This window comes from Nanorana parkeri, unplaced genomic scaffold, assembly GCF_000935625.1.
Source record: "Nanorana parkeri isolate BGI_ZX_2015 unplaced genomic scaffold, ASM93562v1 scaffold748, whole genome shotgun sequence".
NCBI classification, from domain to species: domain Eukaryota; kingdom Metazoa; phylum Chordata; class Amphibia; order Anura; family Dicroglossidae; genus Nanorana; species Nanorana parkeri.
In genome coordinates this window covers 703253-724654 of record NW_017307016.1, presented here as the reverse complement: position 1 = coordinate 724654, position 21402 = coordinate 703253, and the positions used below count along the sequence as shown (strand labels likewise).

The 21402-nt window shown below is 43.1% G+C and overlaps 1 protein-coding gene across 1 annotated transcript; it reads right to left on the bottom strand.

Moving 5' to 3' along the window:
- Positions 1-5493: 5493 nt before the first annotated feature.
- Positions 5494-18436, bottom strand: PDE6H (phosphodiesterase 6H). The gene is made up of 4 exons (XM_018564402.1): positions 18371-18436; positions 7718-7895; positions 6809-6849; positions 5494-5570 (listed from the first exon to the last, which is right to left on the bottom strand). The coding sequence occupies exons 2-4, from the start codon at positions 7861-7863 to the stop codon at positions 5494-5496; spliced, it is 264 nt and encodes an 87-aa protein (XP_018419904.1). The 5' UTR covers positions 7864-7895; positions 18371-18436.
- Between the last annotated feature and the right edge of the window lie 2966 nt (positions 18437-21402).

Genomic DNA, 21402 nt, shown 5'->3' with positions numbered 1-21402 from the left:
TTTTTATTTTATAAAACGGGGGGGGGGGGGAAGGGGTCCTCTTTGTCTTATTGAGAGCTTGAAGTCCGATTCCCCCAGAAGAACCGCTATCGAAAATATTGTATTGTAATTTTGTGCAATTTTGTTTGTTAATTCAGGTGCTGTAACTGTTAGTTATTCTGTTTTCTCCACATTGACAATTGCAATCAAAAAATATAAGCAGATTAATAATGTTTCTAAGCTCTCCACAGGAATCAGACGACACAAGGAAACAATTGAAGAAAGTGTTTATTCTCAGGAAGAATAGATCATTGTATAAGACACAGCTCATCATTTTATAAAAAATGCACCTAATGTATATCTGGGATGGTACGGCGGACACCTCCGGGCATCCTCGGTTATGTTCTAGAACGCCCCTTGATCCTCCAATATGGAAATAATGTCTTCTACTCAGTAGATTGGCCAATCACTGACCACCACGGACCTGTATATGGGATTGTCAATAGGGGAGTTAAGATGGGGGAGTCAGCAAGCCAAAGCCCAGACTTTGAACTAGAAGTCACTATCTGCATAATTTGGAGCCATTATCTGAGGGCTGATGGGGTGTTCTCGAACGTGATGGGAAGAACCCCCGAAAGGGCCCGCTGTACCATTCTTATTACATTGTTACTGGCCAAAGCGAATCTATGACAAGTGAAATACTCCAAGCTTGGTATTGATGGAAAGACAATTTTTATAGTCATATTGCCGCTGTTGAGAAATCAGAAGTGGAAAATTTCGGTTCAACGGCTTTTATTTAAATCTCGGACTCTATAGCCCAATGCCAATAAGACTCAGAAGGTCTGGAACCATCTCGGCTTCTGGGTGCTGCCGAAAATGATTCAATAAGACCCTCAACATTAATTTTGTATCCAACGTCAATACTGGACTCCATAATTCCCAGAATGGAACAAAATGGGGCAATGCAAGTGTGAGAAGAATTTTAATAATCAGATTTCCTGCTATGGAGCCCACGGGGGTGATAAAGGAATACACAGTGCTGTGCTGAGCCCCTTAGGGGTTCTTTATTCAAACTGAATATACATAGAAACATTGTTTCATTGAATTAGTGATCCTGCTTATTATCCAAATACTTTTTTTATCAATGACAGGTTCTCTTTAACATTGTACCATTTTCTTTATCACTGAACTGTAACAAATCATTTGTCTTTAGAGAATAAAGTTTAGGAGTCAAATTAATGAGACTTAAATGAGTGTTTTTGGGGGTGTTTGGATCAGCAATTTTATCTTGCAGCACCGAGGTCCTGGGCTTCAAATATAACCAGGCCCTAGGTGTTTCCTGTCCTGTGGTAGACCGTCCACAGCTAGTGTGTGGTAGATCTTTATTTTAATTCCTCAATACTCATCCCTCACTGGCCGTTCCTGGTTTCTGCACCTGTGCTGGTACATGGTCCTCTCCTATGGTGTTGATGTCCCATGATGCCTTGCGGACTCCAAGCTGTATCAGCATTGCTGCCCAGAGGGCGTTGTCACCCTCGGATCTGAATTCTGGAACCTGGCTGGATGACCCGGTAAAGAAGATGAAACTATGGCTGCGATGGAAGGAGAGGAGATAACTATGACTCCAATGGAAGGAGATGAGATAACTATGACTCCAATGGAAGGAGATGAGATGACTATGACTCCAATGGAAGGAGATGAGATGACTATGACTCTGATGGAAGGAGAGGAGATGACTCTGATGGAAGGAGAGGAGATGCCTCTGATGGAAGGAGATGAGATAATTATGACTCCAATGGAATGAGATGAGATAAATATGACTCCAATGGAAGGAGATGAGATAACTATGACTATGATGGAAGGAGAGGAGATGACTATGACTCTGATGGAAGGAGATGAGATAAATATGACTCCAATGGAAGGAGATGAGATAACTATGACTATGATGGAAGGAGAGGAGATGACTATGACTCTGATGGAAGGAGATGAGATAAATATGACTCCAATGGAAGGAGATGAGATAACTATGACTCTGATGGAAGGAGAGGAGATGACTCTGATGGAAGGAGATGAGATAATTATGACTCCAATGGAATGAGATGAGATAAATATGACTCCAATGGAAGGAGAGGAGATAGCTATGACTCCAATGGAAGGAGAGGAGATAAATATGATTCCAATGGAAGGGGATGAGATAAATATGACTCCAATGGAAGGAGATGAGATAAATATGACTCCAATGGAAGGAGATGAGATAAATATGAGTCCAATGGAAGTAGAGGAGATAACTATGACTCCAATGGAAGGAGATGAGATAACTATGACTCCAATGGAAGGAGAGGAGATAAATATGAGTCCAATGGAAGGAGAGGAGATCACTATGACTCCAATGGAAGGAGATGAGATATCTATGACTCTAATGGAAGGAGAGGAGATAAATATGAGTCCAATGGAAGTAGAGGAGATCACTATGACTCCAATGGAAGGAGATGAGATATCTATGACTCTAATGGAAGGAGAGGAGATAAATATGAGTCCAATGGAAGTAGAGGAGATCACTATGACTCCAATGGAAGGAGAGGAGATAACTATGACTCCGATGGAAGGGGAGAAGATTATTTTACCATTTTATTAATTGTTATTTTTATATTTAGTTACACATTAAATCCCAGAGGGGACAATATCTGCCACAATTCCGTGTACTCTCCCACAGTTGGTGTGGATTTCCTCCAACAATCTAACAAACATACTTCCATTTTATTGGAGGGTTACCAACCTGCCTTTACCATGACTGCATTACGTGTGTGGACTCTGTCCAGCACTATATGATATTTTGGCTCCATATATCAAGAATAAACACGTCATTGTTAGTAGTATTCAGTAGAGACAACAAGGATACATCTGACAGACCTTTCTTAAAGTATATGTCCAAATAATATAAGGTTTGCAAGGAGTGGGGGAGGGCTAGAACCCCTCCCAGGTCTTTGCTTCTATTTGGGGCTTCATTAGAGAGATCTCCACTCACTTCCTGTCCTGCTGACAACATTGTATCAGACAGGAAGTAAGGGGAATGGACCAACAGCAACATGGACTAAAATAAATATGTTTTGCTTTAGCAGTTTTGGGGACTACAACCCATGTCAGATTTTTTATTTCTCAATAATTCTTCAAGTGGTGGTTGTAAAAGTCCCCCTTCTTCAGGGCTGAATCAGCTCAAGACAATTAAATCTGGACTGAAAAATAATATCAGAAGCATGGGCAGTTTATTTCTGATTGTCCCACTGGAAGCCTTATTTGTTGTTTTAGTTGGGCTGTCCATGAACAATAAACTAACCTTGCTTCCAATATAAGACCAGGAAAAGTCAACGCGTTTTGGGTGTTGTGAAAACTCCCCTTTTTCAGGGCCGAATAGACTCAAAAGAATGAAATCTGGACCAGAAAATAATATTATAAGCATGGAAAGCTTCTTGCTGATAGTTCCATTGGAAGCCTTACAGGTGAAACTCGAATAATTAGAATATTGTGCAAAGTTCATTTATTTCACTAATGCAACTTATGCGGTGAAACTAATATATGAGAGAGACTCATTACATGCAAAGCAAGATAATTCAAGCCGTGATTTTTCATATGTGTGATGATTATGGCTTACAGCTCATGAAAACCCCAAGAACCCCAAATCCACAACCTCAAAAAAGTAGATTATTACATGCAATCACTAAAACAAGGATTGTACATAGAACAATATCGGACCTCTGAGAAGTACAAGCATGCATATGTACTCAGTACTTGGTTTGGGCCCCTTTTGCAGCACTTAATGCCATTACTTTTGCACGATATTCTAATTATTCGAGTTTCACCTGTATGTGTTGTTTCAGTTGGGCTGCCGATGGGACTATAAACAATAAACTCTCTGTGCTGCTAATATTATTTACCAGTCCAAAATTAATTCCTTTGAGCCTATTAAGCCCCGAAGAAGGGGGACTTTCACAACTCCCAAAGCATGTTGGCTTTTTCTTGGCAATCCTAAATAAAAAAACAATTCTACATATGTGGAGTGGCGCTTCCATCCTATATTTTCTTTCTATGTCCCCAAATTCTTCTTTACTTCCTGTCTTGTTAAAACGTTGTCATCAAAACAGGAAGTGAGGGTAAATCTAACTAGCAGAGCTCTGGATAGCAGTAAAAACCCATTAAAGAAGAACTATGAGGTCAGTGTTTTTCCCCATAGTTCTCCTAATAGTCACGGGTGGACATAAACTAGCGTCCTCCTGTGACCCAAAGCTCAGTATATCGCGAGCTGCAGCTCCCTATATACTGAGACGCCGCAGCCGGAACGGATGCTGACAATTCTGCCTGGATCCACCCAGCTGCGTGAGTGACAGCTGGCTCTGCCTATCTAGAGGCAGAGCCAGCTGTACCTCCCCGGTCCGTTCCGCCAGTCAGCGCTGGAGGATCGGAGCGAGGAGGGGAGAATCCCTGCAGGGAGCCGTGAGTGACAGTTACGGCTCTCTGCAGGGAGATGATCGAGAAGTGAGCGAGCGCCGGTATGTGTGCGCTCACTTCCCGATCTATTGGGCGTGTGACAGTTTCATTGTCACAGGTCGGCTCAAACTATGAAGCCCCGTTCACATTGAGCGATTTATCGCGCGGTAATTACTGCGATATCGCGGCAAATTACCGCGCGATATCGCGCTCCAATGCATTTCAATGGGGCAAAGGGTCCTGCTGTCGCGGGTCGTGTGTCGCTACAGCAGGACCCTTTTTGGAGCGGATTTAGGCACGATTCAAGCTTGCTCAATGCAAGCTTGAACGCGATGTCGCGCTGCAAATCTCGCGATATCGCGCAATATGCAAATTGCGCGACAAACGCACGATTTGCATATCGCGCAGTGGGAACGGGGCCTGAGGATGAGTGAAAATCACTCCCCTCATAGTTCTCCTTTAAGAGTAGTAATCCTTCTCCACTCCATCCAAAAAACAAACAAACCATAGAGTTTACAAATGTTATCCAGTAATAATATATTATCTACAGAACAATAGATCTTAGAACACAAACAATATAAATGTCACATATATAATATCCTATTGCTCTGTGGAGACATTACCCAAGAGAGCACGCGGAGGTAGAAGAGGCAACACATTCACTTGCAGAGCAAATTTGATACACGGCGTCTATATATAGACTTAGCGGAAACTATTCAACTTTTAGAGGAAAGCAGGAACACCATTGGCTACCATCTACGCGGCACGGATTGCACAGATCTCATCTTTCTAAAAAAAAAAAAGTTCTGGAAATGTGCCAATGGAGACTTCACCGGAGCCTACGCCCACTGAGGTCACCAGACATGAAGAGACGGAGCCCTAACGGCCGTAGAAAGGATCTGTATCTGGTCGGTTTACAAACATTTTACAAAAACATACAATCTTGTTATAAACGATGAAATAAATGGCATTGAAAAGTCCTTTTTTGTTTTTAAAAGCTGGAAATGATTCCTCAGCTCCTCCGACGATCTCTTAGATGATCCCAAACTGTGCCAGTTCGTGTAACTCTAAGTGACTGAACGCCTCCCAAGGACAGATGACGGTGATGTCTGCAAAAGAGAAAATCATTTTTTGAAACATTTCGGAGTTTATTACAATTTTTGTGCTTTTTTTTTTTTATATGTAACATCAAGTAATCATTTTTCAGCCCTCCGATCAGCCCCAGGAGTGGGGAGCAGAATTTCAATCTTATCCTGATACTTATGCTTAATGAAAATCAAAAAAATGAAGAAAAGGGTAAAAAGGAAGCGATAAGTATCCAAATTGTTATTTCCCAGGAAGATCCCATGAATCATTAGGAAAAAAAACACCATCCTCAAATATAGGGCTGCAGCTAACGATTATTTTCATAATCGATTAGTTGCCCGATTATTTTTTCAATTAATCGATTGGTTGTATTTAAAGAAACTCTGTCTCTCTCCCTCCCTCTCTCTCCCTCTCCCTCCCTCCCTCCCTCTCTCTCCTTCGCTCTCTCTCTCTCTCTCCCTCCCTCTCTCTCTCTCCCTCCCTCTCTGTCTCTCCCTCTCTCTCTCTCCCCCCCTCCAACTAATCAGTAATGAGAATTGTTGCCAACTATTCTCATTATCGACTATTATCGATTTAATCGATTAGTTATTGCAGCCTTATTCAAATAGGCCACCATATTAAAGTGATACTAAACTCAGGGGTTAATCCTTAAAAATACAGTGAAGTCCCTTAACTATTAACAACAATGTATCTTATTTGTGTATCACTCGGCTGTAGATCCTCAAATCATCACTGAATTTGTGCTGACACTGTCCTTCCTTCTGGAGGGGGGCTACGTCTGTTCCCCATGGTCCCTGTGTGTGTTGTAAAGTAGTCACCGCTCCAAGCTTGCTCCCGGCATGGACTACAATCTCAATACAAATTAGTAAACTAAACATGAGATTGTAGTCCATCCCGGGGGGGCGGAGCTTGGAGTGGTGACTACTTTACAACACACACAGGGACCAATGGGAACAGACGTAGCCCCCCCTCCAGAAGGAAGGACAGTGTCAGAGATGATTGGAGGATCCACAGGCGAGTGATACACAATTAAGATACATTGTTGTTCAGAGTTAAGGGACTTCAATGTATTTCTAGAGTTTAATTCCAGAGTTTAGTATCACTTTAAAAACAATTATATTATAATTGAATTTTATTTTAACTTAATGGAAACCGAGCTCTTCCTTCTGTTTTTCCCTCACATTCAATCATTTTAAGGTCTCGTATGAAATTAACTCTTTACGGTCAGAAGAGATACTTTATGATCACATCAATGGCATACCTGTTCCAAGTCCCTCCATTCCCGGTATATCGTCACCAAACCTAAAAAAAAGAACAGAAATGGAAAGTTTATAATAAAGTCTGATGGGAGTTTCAGTTCCTAAAATACAAAGGATGAACTGGTTCAAAATGAATGGCCTGGGTCCTCCCAAGGATCTATTTTTATGGACTAAACCAATAAAATTATTAATGACTGAGGAACAACTTGGTTATCTATTTTCTTCTTCAGCCAAAGAAACTGTTTCCAATGTATGCAAAGAATTACAATAATGTTTACACTTTTGAACAACCATATACCCTATATACCATATTGTACGCCTTGGGGCACCATGTTGTGTGCAAACCAACAGAACCCGAATCAGCTGTCTTGCTGGGAGTCATTGCTGCAACTATTGTAAAATGTGGTTGAAAGATGACAGCAAAGGCAATAACTAAAAATAAATCAGAATCAAACTAGATACTTAGGGGTCTACTTATAAATAATTCCCAGGGCCATTTGCTCTGTCATTCTCGGTGAACGCTCATTTTGTGCACATAGCTGCAAAGCTAAACATTCTTCTTATTACATTTGTACTTGTCAAATGTAATTTCAAATGTTAAAATGTAGCACTGCATTATGTCCACTAGATGGTGCTAAAGCATCTTAAGAAATTAGTATTTAGTTTCTATGATCCTCGGCTCCATCTAGTGGCCATAATGGGGTATTACACCGTAACATTCAAAAGTTTGATATTGGCAAGTTTAAATGGCGCCTCAATTTGGTAGGTTTCTTTCCCTTGTTGGACAGCCACACTTGTAGGAGAACACTCTCTGACTTAGATACGTGTTGTAACTAAGTTTAATCACAAGCTTTGAAATGATCAAAAATGGAAATTATTGGCTGATTGTGAACCTGAAATTGTATATTTACCCTTTGACACCTTTCTTTGGTGGCTTGCTTTTGAACTGACGCGTCTGCCTCTGCTTGAACTTTGGTGGCCCCTTGCGAGGTGTGGTGGGTCCACCTTGGTTGCTAGCGGGAGCCAAGGCGCTGGTTGCCGGTGAGCTGGTGTTCATTGTTACAAATAACGGATTCCACTCTCAGAAACCTGGATGCAAGAAAGAAATACATTGCTCATTAAAGATATGTGTGTGAGAATGGGGCAGCCTACGATGGTCGGAATAATGTTGGCTATTAAATTTGATTTCTTTATTTCAGGTATTTATAGTGCGCCGACAATTTACGCAGCGCTTTACATAGTTGCACATTCACATCAGTCCCTGCCCTCAAGGAGCTTACAATCTAAGGTCCCTATCTTACATGCATACAAAGAGGGCCAACTTAGAGAGGAGCCAATTAACCTACCAGCGTGTCTTTGGAGTGTGGGAGGAAACCGGAGCACCCGGAGGAAACCCACGCAGGCACAGGGAGAACATGCAAACTCCTTGCAGATAGTGACCTGGCTGGGGTTCGAACCGGGGCCCCCCAGTGCTGCGAGGCAGAAGCGTGAACCACTACACCGCTGTGCTGCCCCCAATATTGATTTGTCTGTCCCTCTCTGCAATCTCTTATATACAATGGTGGGTCCGCTGTAAAATTTTTGGGATATTGAAATGTATCTCAACCGGTTTTAAATGCAGATGGGTAAATCCTCTGCCTTTTTGGAGGGAGGGTTTGGGAATAAAAATCTGACAGGTGCCGGTCCATTACCTAAAAAATCCAAGGCATTTTAGGACCTGCCTTGCTTCATCCAAACTGGAAAAAAAAACAACAAAGTTTGGGCTATAGTGGCATTTGACATATTAATAAGAGTGACATTGTAAATTACAATCATATGGAAACCATGGCACTCTAAGGCAAGCCAACATATCGTAGGAATAAGGTATCCAGGCATCTCTTGTTATACTGTATGATCAATTTATCCTGAGGAGTGTAACATTGTAACAGTTTGTGTGCGATCTGACCTCTTCCTGAATTCCCTGTGTCATAAAAAAGAAGGAAGGAAAAAAAAACTAATTTTTTAAGCCGGTGTTCTATCTAAAGTTCCAACTTATCGAGTTCTCCAACTGCCTGACTTCCGGTTTAGTTAGAACTACGAGGTTTGGCCAAGAAAGCTCTTCTGCGCGAGCGCCAGCCGCGGCATTGACCTATACACATACACCACGGCAATGAAGTATGAAAATGAACTAGGATCACACTAATACAGCGCGTTATGAATGTCAGGTGCCCCACGCAATATGGCCGCCGCTTGAGTGGGGCACGTGAGATTAACCTGTTATCTCAGCTGTTGTGAAAAGGGATTTAGAATTCCCCAAATGGAGACATGGAGCTGATTACACAACACGTCTTTACAGAGAGAACAATGCTGATTATTCAACAAATGTACACAACGTCTGAGGAAATGTTTCTTTATTTTGGGGTTTACGACTCTTTTGAACACTAGATGTCTCTTCAGTGCTACAATAAATCATCCCGAGGTTATACTGTGTTGCGAAACTTCTTTTTAGAGATCCGAGTGATTAAATTGAATTTCTTTTGTCATTTGTTTCTTTGTTTTGCACCAACAAGGACAATGATGAAATATTTATTTTACAATAACAATCGCGTTAATCCCTCTAAAGCTCAAATGAGGACAAATGCAGCCCATGGAAATAGTCCTGTGGGGTCAAGGCTTGGCCGCAGTGGAACAAGCCCGGGCAGCATAAGTATCGCAGAGGAGCCCATTGATGGATTTGTGGTGCATTTTAGGATCTGTAACATATTAGAAAAGAGATCTCAATGGCAGATACAATCTTGTTATAGAAGTGTTTAATAAAACAATAATACTTCTTTATCAATATTATATCTGCCGTCATAAGCTCTCTCCTAATGAGTTACGGTTCCTAAAATACACCAAAAATCCATCACTGGCCGTCTCTGTGGCACTTATGGCCTCTGGGCTTCTTCCACTGTGACTAATGTGTGCAACCCCCCTGAAGTCCTCCAATGGACCATGGACTGGACTTCCTGAGCACTCACATTGACCTTTCATCCCTGGGACCAGGGGTAGCCAAACTCCGGCCCTCCAGCTGTGGTGAAGCTACAAATCACATGATGAGTCTCTCTCCGGGAGTCATGTCTTTGAGAATCTTGCAATGCCTCATGGGATTTGTAGTTCCACCAAAGCCAGAGGGCCGGAGTTTGGCTACCCCTGCCCTAGACAGATATCTCCTCCACAAGATCCACACCCATGTTGTGTACACCATTCTTTCATGGTCACTCCCAAACCCATCACATGTAAGTGACTCGATCTTATACTGCACCTGTTGGGTATTCTTTACATCCCATAACTCTACCGTCTTCACTCTTTTTTCTTTATTCGGTGGAAGTTTCCCGAATATCCAGTTGTTCCCGCTCTGAACATATGGTATAGGGCAGTGGTAGGCAACCTTGGCCCTCCAGCTGTGGTAAGGCTACAAATCCCATCAGGGCTATGCCTCTGTAAGTCGTGCCAGTGTCAGGGTCTTGCAATGCCTCATGGGAGTTGTAGGGTTACAACAGCTGGAGTGCTTTGGTAGCCTGCCCCTGATATACAGTACGATGTATAGGTGTATGGTGAACTGCATTCAGTTTAAACAATGTGACAACCTCCTTTGGTTCAATACTGCTATGGGAAATGTCTGATATACTCCAATATATTTGCGGTCCTTGTCACAGAAGGGTCAGGTATGTTTTCTGGCCCATTAAAGGGAATCAAAAATAAATCTGTATTATTATTATTATTATTATACAGGATTTATATAGCATTTGCACAGCACTTTACAATATAATGAAGACGTTACAATCACAATGTAAAGCACACTGGGAATCCAGGAAGTTATTGGAAGTGATGGGCAGAGGGAAGGCAGTGCTCCCTACATAGAAGGGATTTCTTCTAGCAAGCTTTGATTGTATTATTAGACACAACTCTACTATGTATTCCTATTACAATGTAACAGGAGAGGAGGTGCTGGGGCTGAGAACTCCTTTAAATAGTAATATTCTGTTTTCCAGATCTCTCCGAGAACATTTGGGATTTGCACTCAGGTAATCCCCTTTCTCGATAATTAAAAACCTGTCTTTGCCTGATCCCATTATTCCCTGTGATCTGATCATCAAAGGTCACAGATAAATCTAACGGCATAATCTGTCGCAGGTGACGCCGCTCGACATACGCTCTGTAATTGGATGAAGGAGCAATATAGCATTCCACGAAAAGCAGGGATTAAAATAATGTATTAGGGGCCATTTACATAGGGGAATGGAGGACCAGAGCTACGAGACGAGGCTTCTGAACTTAAACATGTTCACGTTGGAAGTAAGGAGATTAAGGGGGGATATGATTTTCATGTACAAGATGTTCAATGGTGACGGCAACATTAGCGATAAACTGTTTGAGATTAACTCCATTACAAAGACTAGAGGCCGCCACCTAAAGTTGGTGGAGAAAAAATTCCAGCACAAGGGGCGAAGAGAGTTCTTTACAGTAAGAGCGGTTAAGGTCTGGAACTCACTGCCATCGGCCGTCATCTCAGCCAAGAGTGTAGATTTGTTCAAGAAACTTTTGGACAATTTCTTGAGGGACCGTAATATCCAGGGATACCAGTATCCCTAAGAATGAGATGATGCGTGGACCTATATGGGTTGGACTTGATGGACGTATGTCTTTATTCAACCCCAAATACTATGTAACTATGTAACCATGTGACATCTACTCATTGCAGGACACGTTACATGTGTTGACACAACGTGGCGCCATTTGTTGACAGTGGTACCACCACACACTAAGGGGTCTATTTATAAACAATTCACAGGACCCTTCGACCTGCAAATATCCATGAACGTTCATTATGGGTAAATAATGCCAAAAATTAACATTCTTAATATATTTTTCTCCAGCTCAGCTGCATTGTGATGCAATACTACATTATGACCACTAGATGGAGTCGAAGAGTAAGATGTATTTCTCTCCTACGCTCCCCAGATCCATCTAGTGGCCATATTGTAGTATTACATCACAATACAATCAAACTGGAAAAATATATATTAACTAGAATTTGGTTCAAAAACTAAACTGAATCGCACATGTGACTTTCCTGACCAATCAGATGTGTTTTTCGGTTTGTTGCATCTGAATGGGTCTGAACATTTTCGTTACGGCAACATGGGAGCCACATACAGTATATACATATAATACTAAAGCCGAGGCTCCTAGATCCAAATGGCATTCGGGAGCTCCTGAATGCCATTCGGGTCTGGGAGCCTCAGCTTTAGTAATATATGTATATGGCTCCCAGACCCCATTGGCATTTGGGAGCTCCCCAATGCAATTCTGAAATTCGGATCCCGAATGCCATTCGGGTCTGGGAGCCTCAGCTTTAGTAATATATGTATATGGCTCCCAGACCCCATTGGCATTTGGGAGCTCCCCAATGCAATTCTGAAATTCGGATCCCGAATGCCATTCGGGTCTGGGAGCCTCAGCTTTAGTATTAATAGCTGTATATGGTTTTCTGTGGTATATTCATTCCACCAAAACTGATTTAATTTCGGACCTGGATCCCAAATCCCGAAATAACGAAAAATCTGAACTGAGCCGAATTTTCCGCATGTCTAATGTAGATGTATCCGACAGTTACAATGTTTAAAGATGACATTTTATGGTTAATGTTTTATGACATTTAGGCCTCATTCACACTGGCGCGCGTACGTGCGTATTGTACCCTATGCAGCATATGCAAATACATGGCTCCATACACATAGCCGCATGGAGCCATATATTTGCGTAGCGTAAAAATGCGCAAAAACCGAATGGAACCGAGATGCGTCCGGGCAGCGTATTTCACGCGCATACGCGTGTACAGTTCATAAAAATTTCTATTACGAATGATGCATTCTGGGATTGCATATAGTATACGCATATACACACATACGCACGTACATACGCATCATTTTGCTCTTGCGTTGTGTGTGAATGAGGCCTTAGGAGGAAACTTAACGTAAGGTGTCACGAGCCCGTGTTCACTTCCAATATCACATCATGTGCAGGAAAATGTCAAGGATCATAGAAGTTTTCACATGTTATTCATCAGTCATTTTCATTCTTGTTAAATCTGCATCTTTAATAAAATAATCTCTAATGTTCCTGCCATGGGGGCCCTTGTTCAGGGTGACAACGCTCTGTCCTCGTTCTGACACTTCCTGTCATAGGGTGACAACGCTCTGTCCTCGTTCTGACACTTCCTGTTATAGGGTGACAATGCTCTGTCCTCGTTCTGACACTTCCTGTTATAGGGGGACAAAGCTCTGTCCTCGTTCTGACACTTCCTGTTATAGGGGGACAACGCTCTGTCCTCGTTCTGACACTTCCTGTTATAGGGGGACAAAGCTCTGTTCTCGTTCTGACACTTCCTGTTATAGGGTGACAACGCTCTGTCCTCGTTCTGACACTTCCTGTTATAGGGGGACAAAGCTCTGTTCTCGTTCTGACACTTCCTGTTATAGGGTGACAACGCTCTGTCCTCGTTCTGACACTTCCTGTTATAGGGGGACAAAGCTCTGTTCTCGTTCTGACACTTCCTGTTATAGGGTGACAACGCTCTGTCCTCGTTCTGACACTTCCTGTTATAGGGGGACAAAGCTCTGTTCTCGTTCTGACACTTCCTGTTATAGGGTGACAACGCTCTGTCCTCGTTCTGACACTTCCTGTTATAGGGTGACACCGCTCTGTCATTGTCTCCCAGTAAAATCATAGATTCATAAAATCTCATGTCCAATAAACATGTTGATCCCGCTCATGTCCCCAGTCACAACGTAATAAAACTCTATTATTATTATTATATTTATATAATATATGATAATAGGATATACAGGATTTATAGAGCGCCAACAGTGTGCGCAGCGCTTTACAATATAAGGAAGACATTACAATCACAATACAATTCAAGACAAGATGGTAAGGAGGGCCCCGCCCCTGAGGGCTTACAATCTATGTACGCGGACCACGGATGCTAACTGGACTGTAGAAGATTTTGGCATTTAGTGAGTTCACATATAATTCGCGGATGAACATTCCAAATAATCCCGAAGACAGAAAAGCCTCATCGACCCCCCCGGGACGGTCGGATGAGAAATATAGGACATGTGAAGTTTGTTTTCTCTGGGAGGACCTAGAGGAGGAAATCTCAGATTCATTCACCGACTGTCTGCAATAGAATTCCATTTCTCACCTTCAGTGTTGAACTATTTTTATTTTAGTGGAATGAAGAAAAAGCTCCGCCCACTCAGTGTGGTTCTATGGCATCTAAACCTGTTCTGAGGTCCCGTACAGGACCATTAAATCTCTGATTACAGAAAGAGCAAAGCAGCGCAGCCACAGGTGGACAGGGAGGAAGTATATCACTTCCTGCAGGAAGTACAACACGCGGGGGAGATCTTTTGTTCTGTACATTTGGCCTCCCTGTTTACAGCTTACTTAAATCTTTTCTCTGAGTCTGCTGCAAAGTTCTTTCCACAGAGATCCTGAAAGTGACAGCACTTCCTGTTGCAGGGTGACAACGCGAAGTCGCCACCTTGCAGTTAGCCGTAGCATTGTCACCCTCTCAGATGCAGGTTCTGTCCTATACAGTTGGGGGATCTTTGTTTACATAAGGTGTGCTAGAACTGAATGCGCATAGTCACAATACACAGAGTGCAGTGATTGGCTTCCCCCAATTCATCCCTGTACTGAACGCACGCTACATTTTTCAATGCATAATGTTTCAACTTTTTTTTTCTGCTTTTTGCATGTTAACCTGTGCTCAGTGTTCGCCATTGTGTTACTGTGCAGTTGACATTACAACAGGGATAAGTCTATAATTTTGACACTTTACACATCACTGGTTCGGCCTCACCTGGAGTATGCGGTGCAGTTTTGGGCACCGGTACACAGAGGGGATGTCCTTGAACTGGAGAAAGTCCAGCGAAGGGCGACCAAACTCATCAAAGGGATGGAGGACCAGAGCTATGAGACACGGTTACTAAATTTAAATATGTTCACGCTGGAACTAAGGAGATTAAGGGGGGACATGATTTTCATGTACAAAATGTTCCATAGTCATAGCGACATTAGCAACAAACTCTTTACGATTAATTCCGTAACTAAGACTAGAGGCCACCACCTGAAACTGGTAGAAAAAAAATTCAAACACAAGGGGCGAAGGGGATTCTTCTCAGTTCGCGCAGTTAGGGTCTGGAACTCGTTGCCTCAAGCAGTGATTTCATCCAATAGTCTGGAATAATTCAAGAGGCTTTTGGACGATTTCCTGAGAAACGGTAATATACAGGGGTACAAGTACTCCTAAAAACGAGATGACTCGGGGATCTTTACACACACACACACAATAGGTTGGACTTGATGGACATGTGTCTTTATTCAACCTCAAATACTATGTAACATTCCATGTCATCTTGTATAAAAGATGACACCGCATGGGCAAAAGTTTGTGAACCCCCCTACACTGATGGAGTTCAGGTGTCTCCAGTGAAGGTTCTATTCATTCTACATCATACAAAGACATTGTAGACAATTGTGTTCCTCCAGCCTTGTGGTCACAGTTTGGTGCAGACTCTTTCCTGTTGACTATCCACCATGACTATCCCAGTCTACAAAGCCAGCTACATACAGACATGGTGTGACCAGTTTGGTGAAGACCCTTTTCTGTTCCACCATGACTGTCCCCCGTGTACAAAGCCAGCTCCATACAGACATGGTGTGACCAGTTTGGTGGAGGAACTCGAGTGTCCTGCACAGAGCCCTGACCTCAACCCCACTGAACACATTTGGGATGAATTGGAATGTCGATTGTGAGCCCGGCCTTCTCATCTAACATCAGTACCTGACCTCAGAAATGGGGCAAATTCCCACAGACACCCTCCAAAATCTTGTGTAAAGCCTTCCCAGAAGAGTGGAGGATGTTATAGCCAAAAAGGGAGGTAACTCCATATTATTGGCTGGGGGGAAGGGGGCACTCAATATTAATGGCCATGATATTGGAATGGGATGTCCAACATGCTCATATGGGTGTGTTGGTCAGGTGTCCACAAACTTTGGCCCATGTAAGTGGGTATTGTTAACATTTAGAAACAGACCTAAGGTAAGTGTCGTGTAGGTGAAGAAGGAAACAAAAATGCAACCAGAAGCCACTAAACAATCAGTTCCAAATTACATCACTTTAGGCAACTTCCATGAGACCACTAGCATGGTCCACTACACTGGCCATGTATTTTGTTTGGTGAGGTCTTTATAACCTCTTCCTGTCCTCTACATCAAGGAACTGACACGGTCTATGGGGGTAGCTGGAGCTTCTCCTCTGCAGTCAGGCAAAGCACGAATGGAGCTATGTGGGTCAACTCACATGGAAACATCAAACCTCATCATCTCACTATAGCAACTGTGGCTCCTGATTCAAGTAATACAAGAAATACGGCAAAATCTTCATCATCAACAATGACTGAACGACCAACAAGAACATCACACATCTGCCTCATAATCATTTCTTTACAAGGCCAATCCTCTGCTCAGATATGTACTAGGAATTCTAAGGAAAGAAGGAAGGAAGGAGAAACTTCAGCAAAGGAAGGGAAACAAGTAACAAAAGGAAGTAAGCAAAGAAGGTACTAGAAATTGTAGCGGAGAAAGCTCAACTGGAGCTATGTAGGTCAACTTAGATGGACACCAAACCTCATCAATCCCCCATAACAACTGGAGCTCCCGATTCCAGTAATACAAGAAATATAGCAAACTCTTCATAATCAATAATTGACTGATCGACCAACAAGAACATGACACATCTGTAGGAAAATATCCACTACAATGACAAAATGGAGGACATCTCATAATCATATCTTTACAAGACCAATCCTCTGCTCAGAGATGTACTAGGAATCCCAGGAAGGAAGGAAAGAAGGTAGAAAGAAACAAAAAATGTTAACAAAGGAAGGGGGGAGGGGGGGTGACACAGAAAGAAGGAACTAGAAACTCTAGTGGAGATTGGACAACTGGAGCTATGTAGGTCAATGTGCATGGAAACATTAAACCTCAATATCTTCCTATAACAACCAAATAAGCACAAAAAAAAACAAATCTTTCATCAGCAACAGTGTCGGAGGTTTCAACAAGAACATCACTGATCTGCTGGAACATATCCACTGCAATGAGAAACTGGAGGAAACCTCATAATCATTTCTTTACAAGACCAATCCTCTGCTCAGAGATGAACTATCAGGTCTATTCACAACAGGGTGAAGGGTTTGGAGAAGGCCGGAGAAGTGAACAATCTAGGACAACATCGCTGAACTGGAAAGTGAGCTGCATTAAAGAATGTTTCCAAATCAGCTATGTTGTCCTAGATTGTTCCCTTCTCCGGCCTTCTCCGGCCTTCTCCAAACTCTTCACCGTTCTGTGAATAGACCTGTTAGAATTCCAGGGAAAGAAGAAGAGAAGGAAGCAAGGTCAGAAGGAAGGTAAGATGGAAGGAACAAAGGATGAAACAACTTCAGCAAAGCAATAGAAGGAAGAAACTAGGAACTTCGGTAAAAGGAGGGAAGAAAACAAAGAAGGAACAGGAGCTATAGGTCAACTTACATGGAAACATCAAACCTCATCATCTCCCCATAACAACTGGGGCTCCTGATTCAAACACAGCAAACTCTGCATCAGCCACAGTGACTGACCGACCAACCAGAACATCTGCTGGAAAATATCCGCTACAATGACAAAATGGAGGACATCTCATAATCATTTCTTTACAAGGCCAATCCTCTGCTCAGAGATGTATTAGGAATGCGAAGGAAGGAAACCAAGAAGGAAGGAAGGAAATAAACAAGGAAGGAAGGAAGGAAGGAAGGAAGGGAGAAACCTAAGAATAGGAGAGGAAATAAGTAATTAGAAACTTCAACAAAGTGTGGGAAGAAAGCACAAAAGGAAAGAAGCAAGGAAGGAAAAAGAAAGAAAGAAAGGAAAAAGAAAGAAAGAAAGAAAGAAAGAAAGAAAGAAAGAAAGAAAGAAAGAAAGAAAGAAAGAAAGAAAGAAAGAAAAAACTTCAGCAAAGAAAGGAAAGAAAGTACAGAAGGACCGGAGCAAGAAAGAAAGGAAGCAGGGCAACAATTTCTATATATGTTTACATTAGCAGGGTGATTTCTTGATAATGCTTCACTTGAGTTCAGTAAAGGAAGGGAAGGAAAAGGAGAGATGGAAGACCAAACGAATGGAAAGAAGGCAGGCGGAAGGAAAGAAAGAAGTTCCATCAGAGGAAGGGAAGGAAGTCAGAGATCTCTATGCATGTTTACATTACCAGGATGAATCCCACTGCTGATTTAGAACTTGGAGGCAGAAGTTTCCATGCAAAGTTTACTCTATAGATATAAAATCCCGGAAGGTTGCAGAGTTTTGCCCTCTCCTCCACCTGACAGTACAGATGATTCCACACTGGACCCGTCAGAGCTCCTTTGAAGCCCATATAATGGAAGGAAACCAATTCCTACACTTTGATATCATTTATGAACGTCCCCGGGGAGGATACTCACACTTCTGCACCTTGGCGCACGCAGGGTTCTGTCGCAGATCCCGCTCATCCTCTAGAAGTACTCTGAAAAGTTTAAGCGGATTAGGGGAAGATTATCTCTGATAGACTCTTAGGGATCACAGACTTTCCTGACCTCTGACAGATGGAGCCGCCAGGAGGTGACCAAACAAAGACAATAACACCGGAGACCACTAAGGTTAGACCCGCCCCCCACATCTCATCTGTTGGTGTCTCTGCGCTCCGCTATCCTTTACATTGGCCCAATCTTTCTTATTTGAAGGGAGATCATGTTTGATCCAAAAAAGCATTGGCTATTGTATGTGATCATTTTATAAACAATTGGGGCTCATGTACCTGTAGGGTTGCCACCTGTCCAGGATTCACCCGGACAGTCCGGGTTTTGAATGCTGTGTCCGGGTTTCATGGCAGCAGAAACCCGGACACAAGTTGTCAGGCAGACAGGGGCAACCAAAATTAAGATAGGGGCTACTGGCCCGCCACTAAAAATAGTCTCAACTGTGATATTTACATAGTAATGGGTGGCTCTATTACATATGAATAAGCAACGACTCGTTCTCCCCCAAAAAACGTCAGCGCGTCGCTAGAGTATGTTCGGGTTTCGCTTGAACAAAAGGTGGCAACCCTATGTACGTGGGTGCAAATACAGGCGTATTTATTTAGCAGTTTGCCTATATGCCTTTATGTGCACTGGGGTGCATCAGTCTCCCCTCGCCCAATGGTCAGTCTGCTGCATGCAGGAGGAAGCATTTCCTCAGTCTCCACTCTCCCAGTGAACAGTCTGCTGCAGACAGGAGAAAGCATTTCCTCAGTCTCTCCTCCCACAGAGATCAATCTGCTTCAGGCAGGTGGAAGCATTTCCTTAGTCTCCCCTCCCCCAGTGATCAGTCTGCAGCAGGTCTAGAATGTATTCAGAATGCTGATTTTCTTTCTGATTACTCATCAATGGCAACATGAATGTAAGAAACTCAATACAATCTCTGCAGGGTCACTATGTGCTGCACAGTGTAGAGACATTATGGAGCATTTCATAGATTTGCTAAGAGGACAAAAAGACAGATGGAGACGGAAGCTTTCACTTCCCTAAATCATTCTCTATCTGTTCTTGTGAAGAATTTGTGACTCCAATGAGAAGGATGGAACCAGAAGCCGCCGAGCTCCGATACCAAACCTTTGTGGGTGCCAGTCAGCACTTTACTATAGTGCAGAGTTTTGTTTTGTTTTTCTTTAAAGAGCCCCTGTCACCAAAGAAACTGACACTTCATGGAGTGTCGGGTGGAGAACCTTTCGGGCCGCACACAGTACCCCACCCTCACCTTCTCTCCCAACATCAACATGTGCTTCAATAGCATGTAGGAAACTCTGAAAAGATTGTCATTCAATCCAGCTACATTGTTGCAGCTCTGTATTCACTAACAGGCGATAGGATATATTTATAAATCCAAGCAATGTAATTATGTGACTGATCCTCATGCACCTCACTACACAGCAGCACACAGAGCAGAAGAGAAAGAAGCAGCACAAGGAGCCAATCAGGTGCGCCTCAGTGGTGACAGGAAGAGAGAGAGAGCAGAGTGACACAAATGAATGCAGACCTGTATTCAGTGACACGTCATTAAATGCGCTTTTTCAAAGCTAGCAGTGTAATTATCTAAATCTGACACCGTATCTGCCTCTTGCAGTCCCTGCACAGCAGAGCTCAGGCTGTAAGAGGTAGAAGCAGCGCAAGGAGCCAATCAGTTGTGCTGCAGTGCTCATGTGCTATCTATGGGCAAGCTGATAGGAGGAGAGAGGAGAGTGATGAGCTCATCAGTCTGCTGCTTCTCCTTTCACTGTCCAGTCGCAGGTTGGGGCAAGAGACAAGACCTGTAGGTGTTACTAAACTGCAACAGAAAAACAAATAGGTCTCTGGTTCTGATTGATGCGTCCAGGGACGGACAGCAAACTATTCCTAACCGCATGTAATGGAATCACATACAATTCCATGCGGAGTGCCACCTTCTGCCGCTTTCAAATGCGGCCGCTGTCACCAGATCAGAATGGCTGACAGCCGCCGCTTCTAAATGGCATATTTGGGATTCCTGCTGCAGGTATTTGCAGGTTCTGATGCAGGAATACCCAATTGCGCATAGGTGTGAATGAAGCCTAAGAAATGGGGGAGGGGCTACCCATGAGCTATTTGTCTTGGACCCACCCATTTCTTAATTAGGCCCTCCCACATCATGCATTGAGCAGATCAATAAGAAGGTTGCTGGGTACAAGTATATACATGTGCACACGGCATCCCACATTCCAAGTGGATCAATTATCTTCATAGAGTATCCTTGTTCCTCTAAATGTCCCATTACAAGGGACGGGCCCGATGTCTCCCAGCCCTGGAGGTCGCATAGCAGTGTACAGATATTTACATCAACTACAGGGCTCATTTATAGAAGACTGCTATGGCCTCCGGGACTGTGTGATATAAATAAGGAAAATATAAACAGATAACACAAAAAATGAAACATTTAAAAATAAAAGAAACAATGTTTACAAACAACATTCCGAGCCGGGAATCCTGCAAAATGCATTTCCATTGTACAGAATCCGGGGCTGTTCCTGGAAGGGAAGTCTAATGGTCATGTTAGGAATGAGGTTCGGGTTCCCCGATATCATGTGTTAGAGCGGCGGCACCAGTCTGGGTTTCACTGGGTGCGGCCCCACATGCGTTATGACGCCCGTGGTGTGATGTCATCATGCATGCGCGGTGAGGCCAGCTTGGTGATGGACACTGGCAAAGGTAGGAGGGGATATTGACATGGTGGGATCAGCTGGGTCCCCCCCCCCTCTCTGCTGCCGCTGTCAGGCTCCCAGTCCATGACCAAGTGCTCAACATTTAAAGGAGAACTATGAGGGGGGGGGGGGGGTTTCCACTCACCTCATAGTTCTAGCCGACCTGTGACAATGAGACTGTCACAGGTCGGCTCAGTAGATCGGGAGGTGAGCGAACACATACCAGGTTCGCTCACCTCTCGA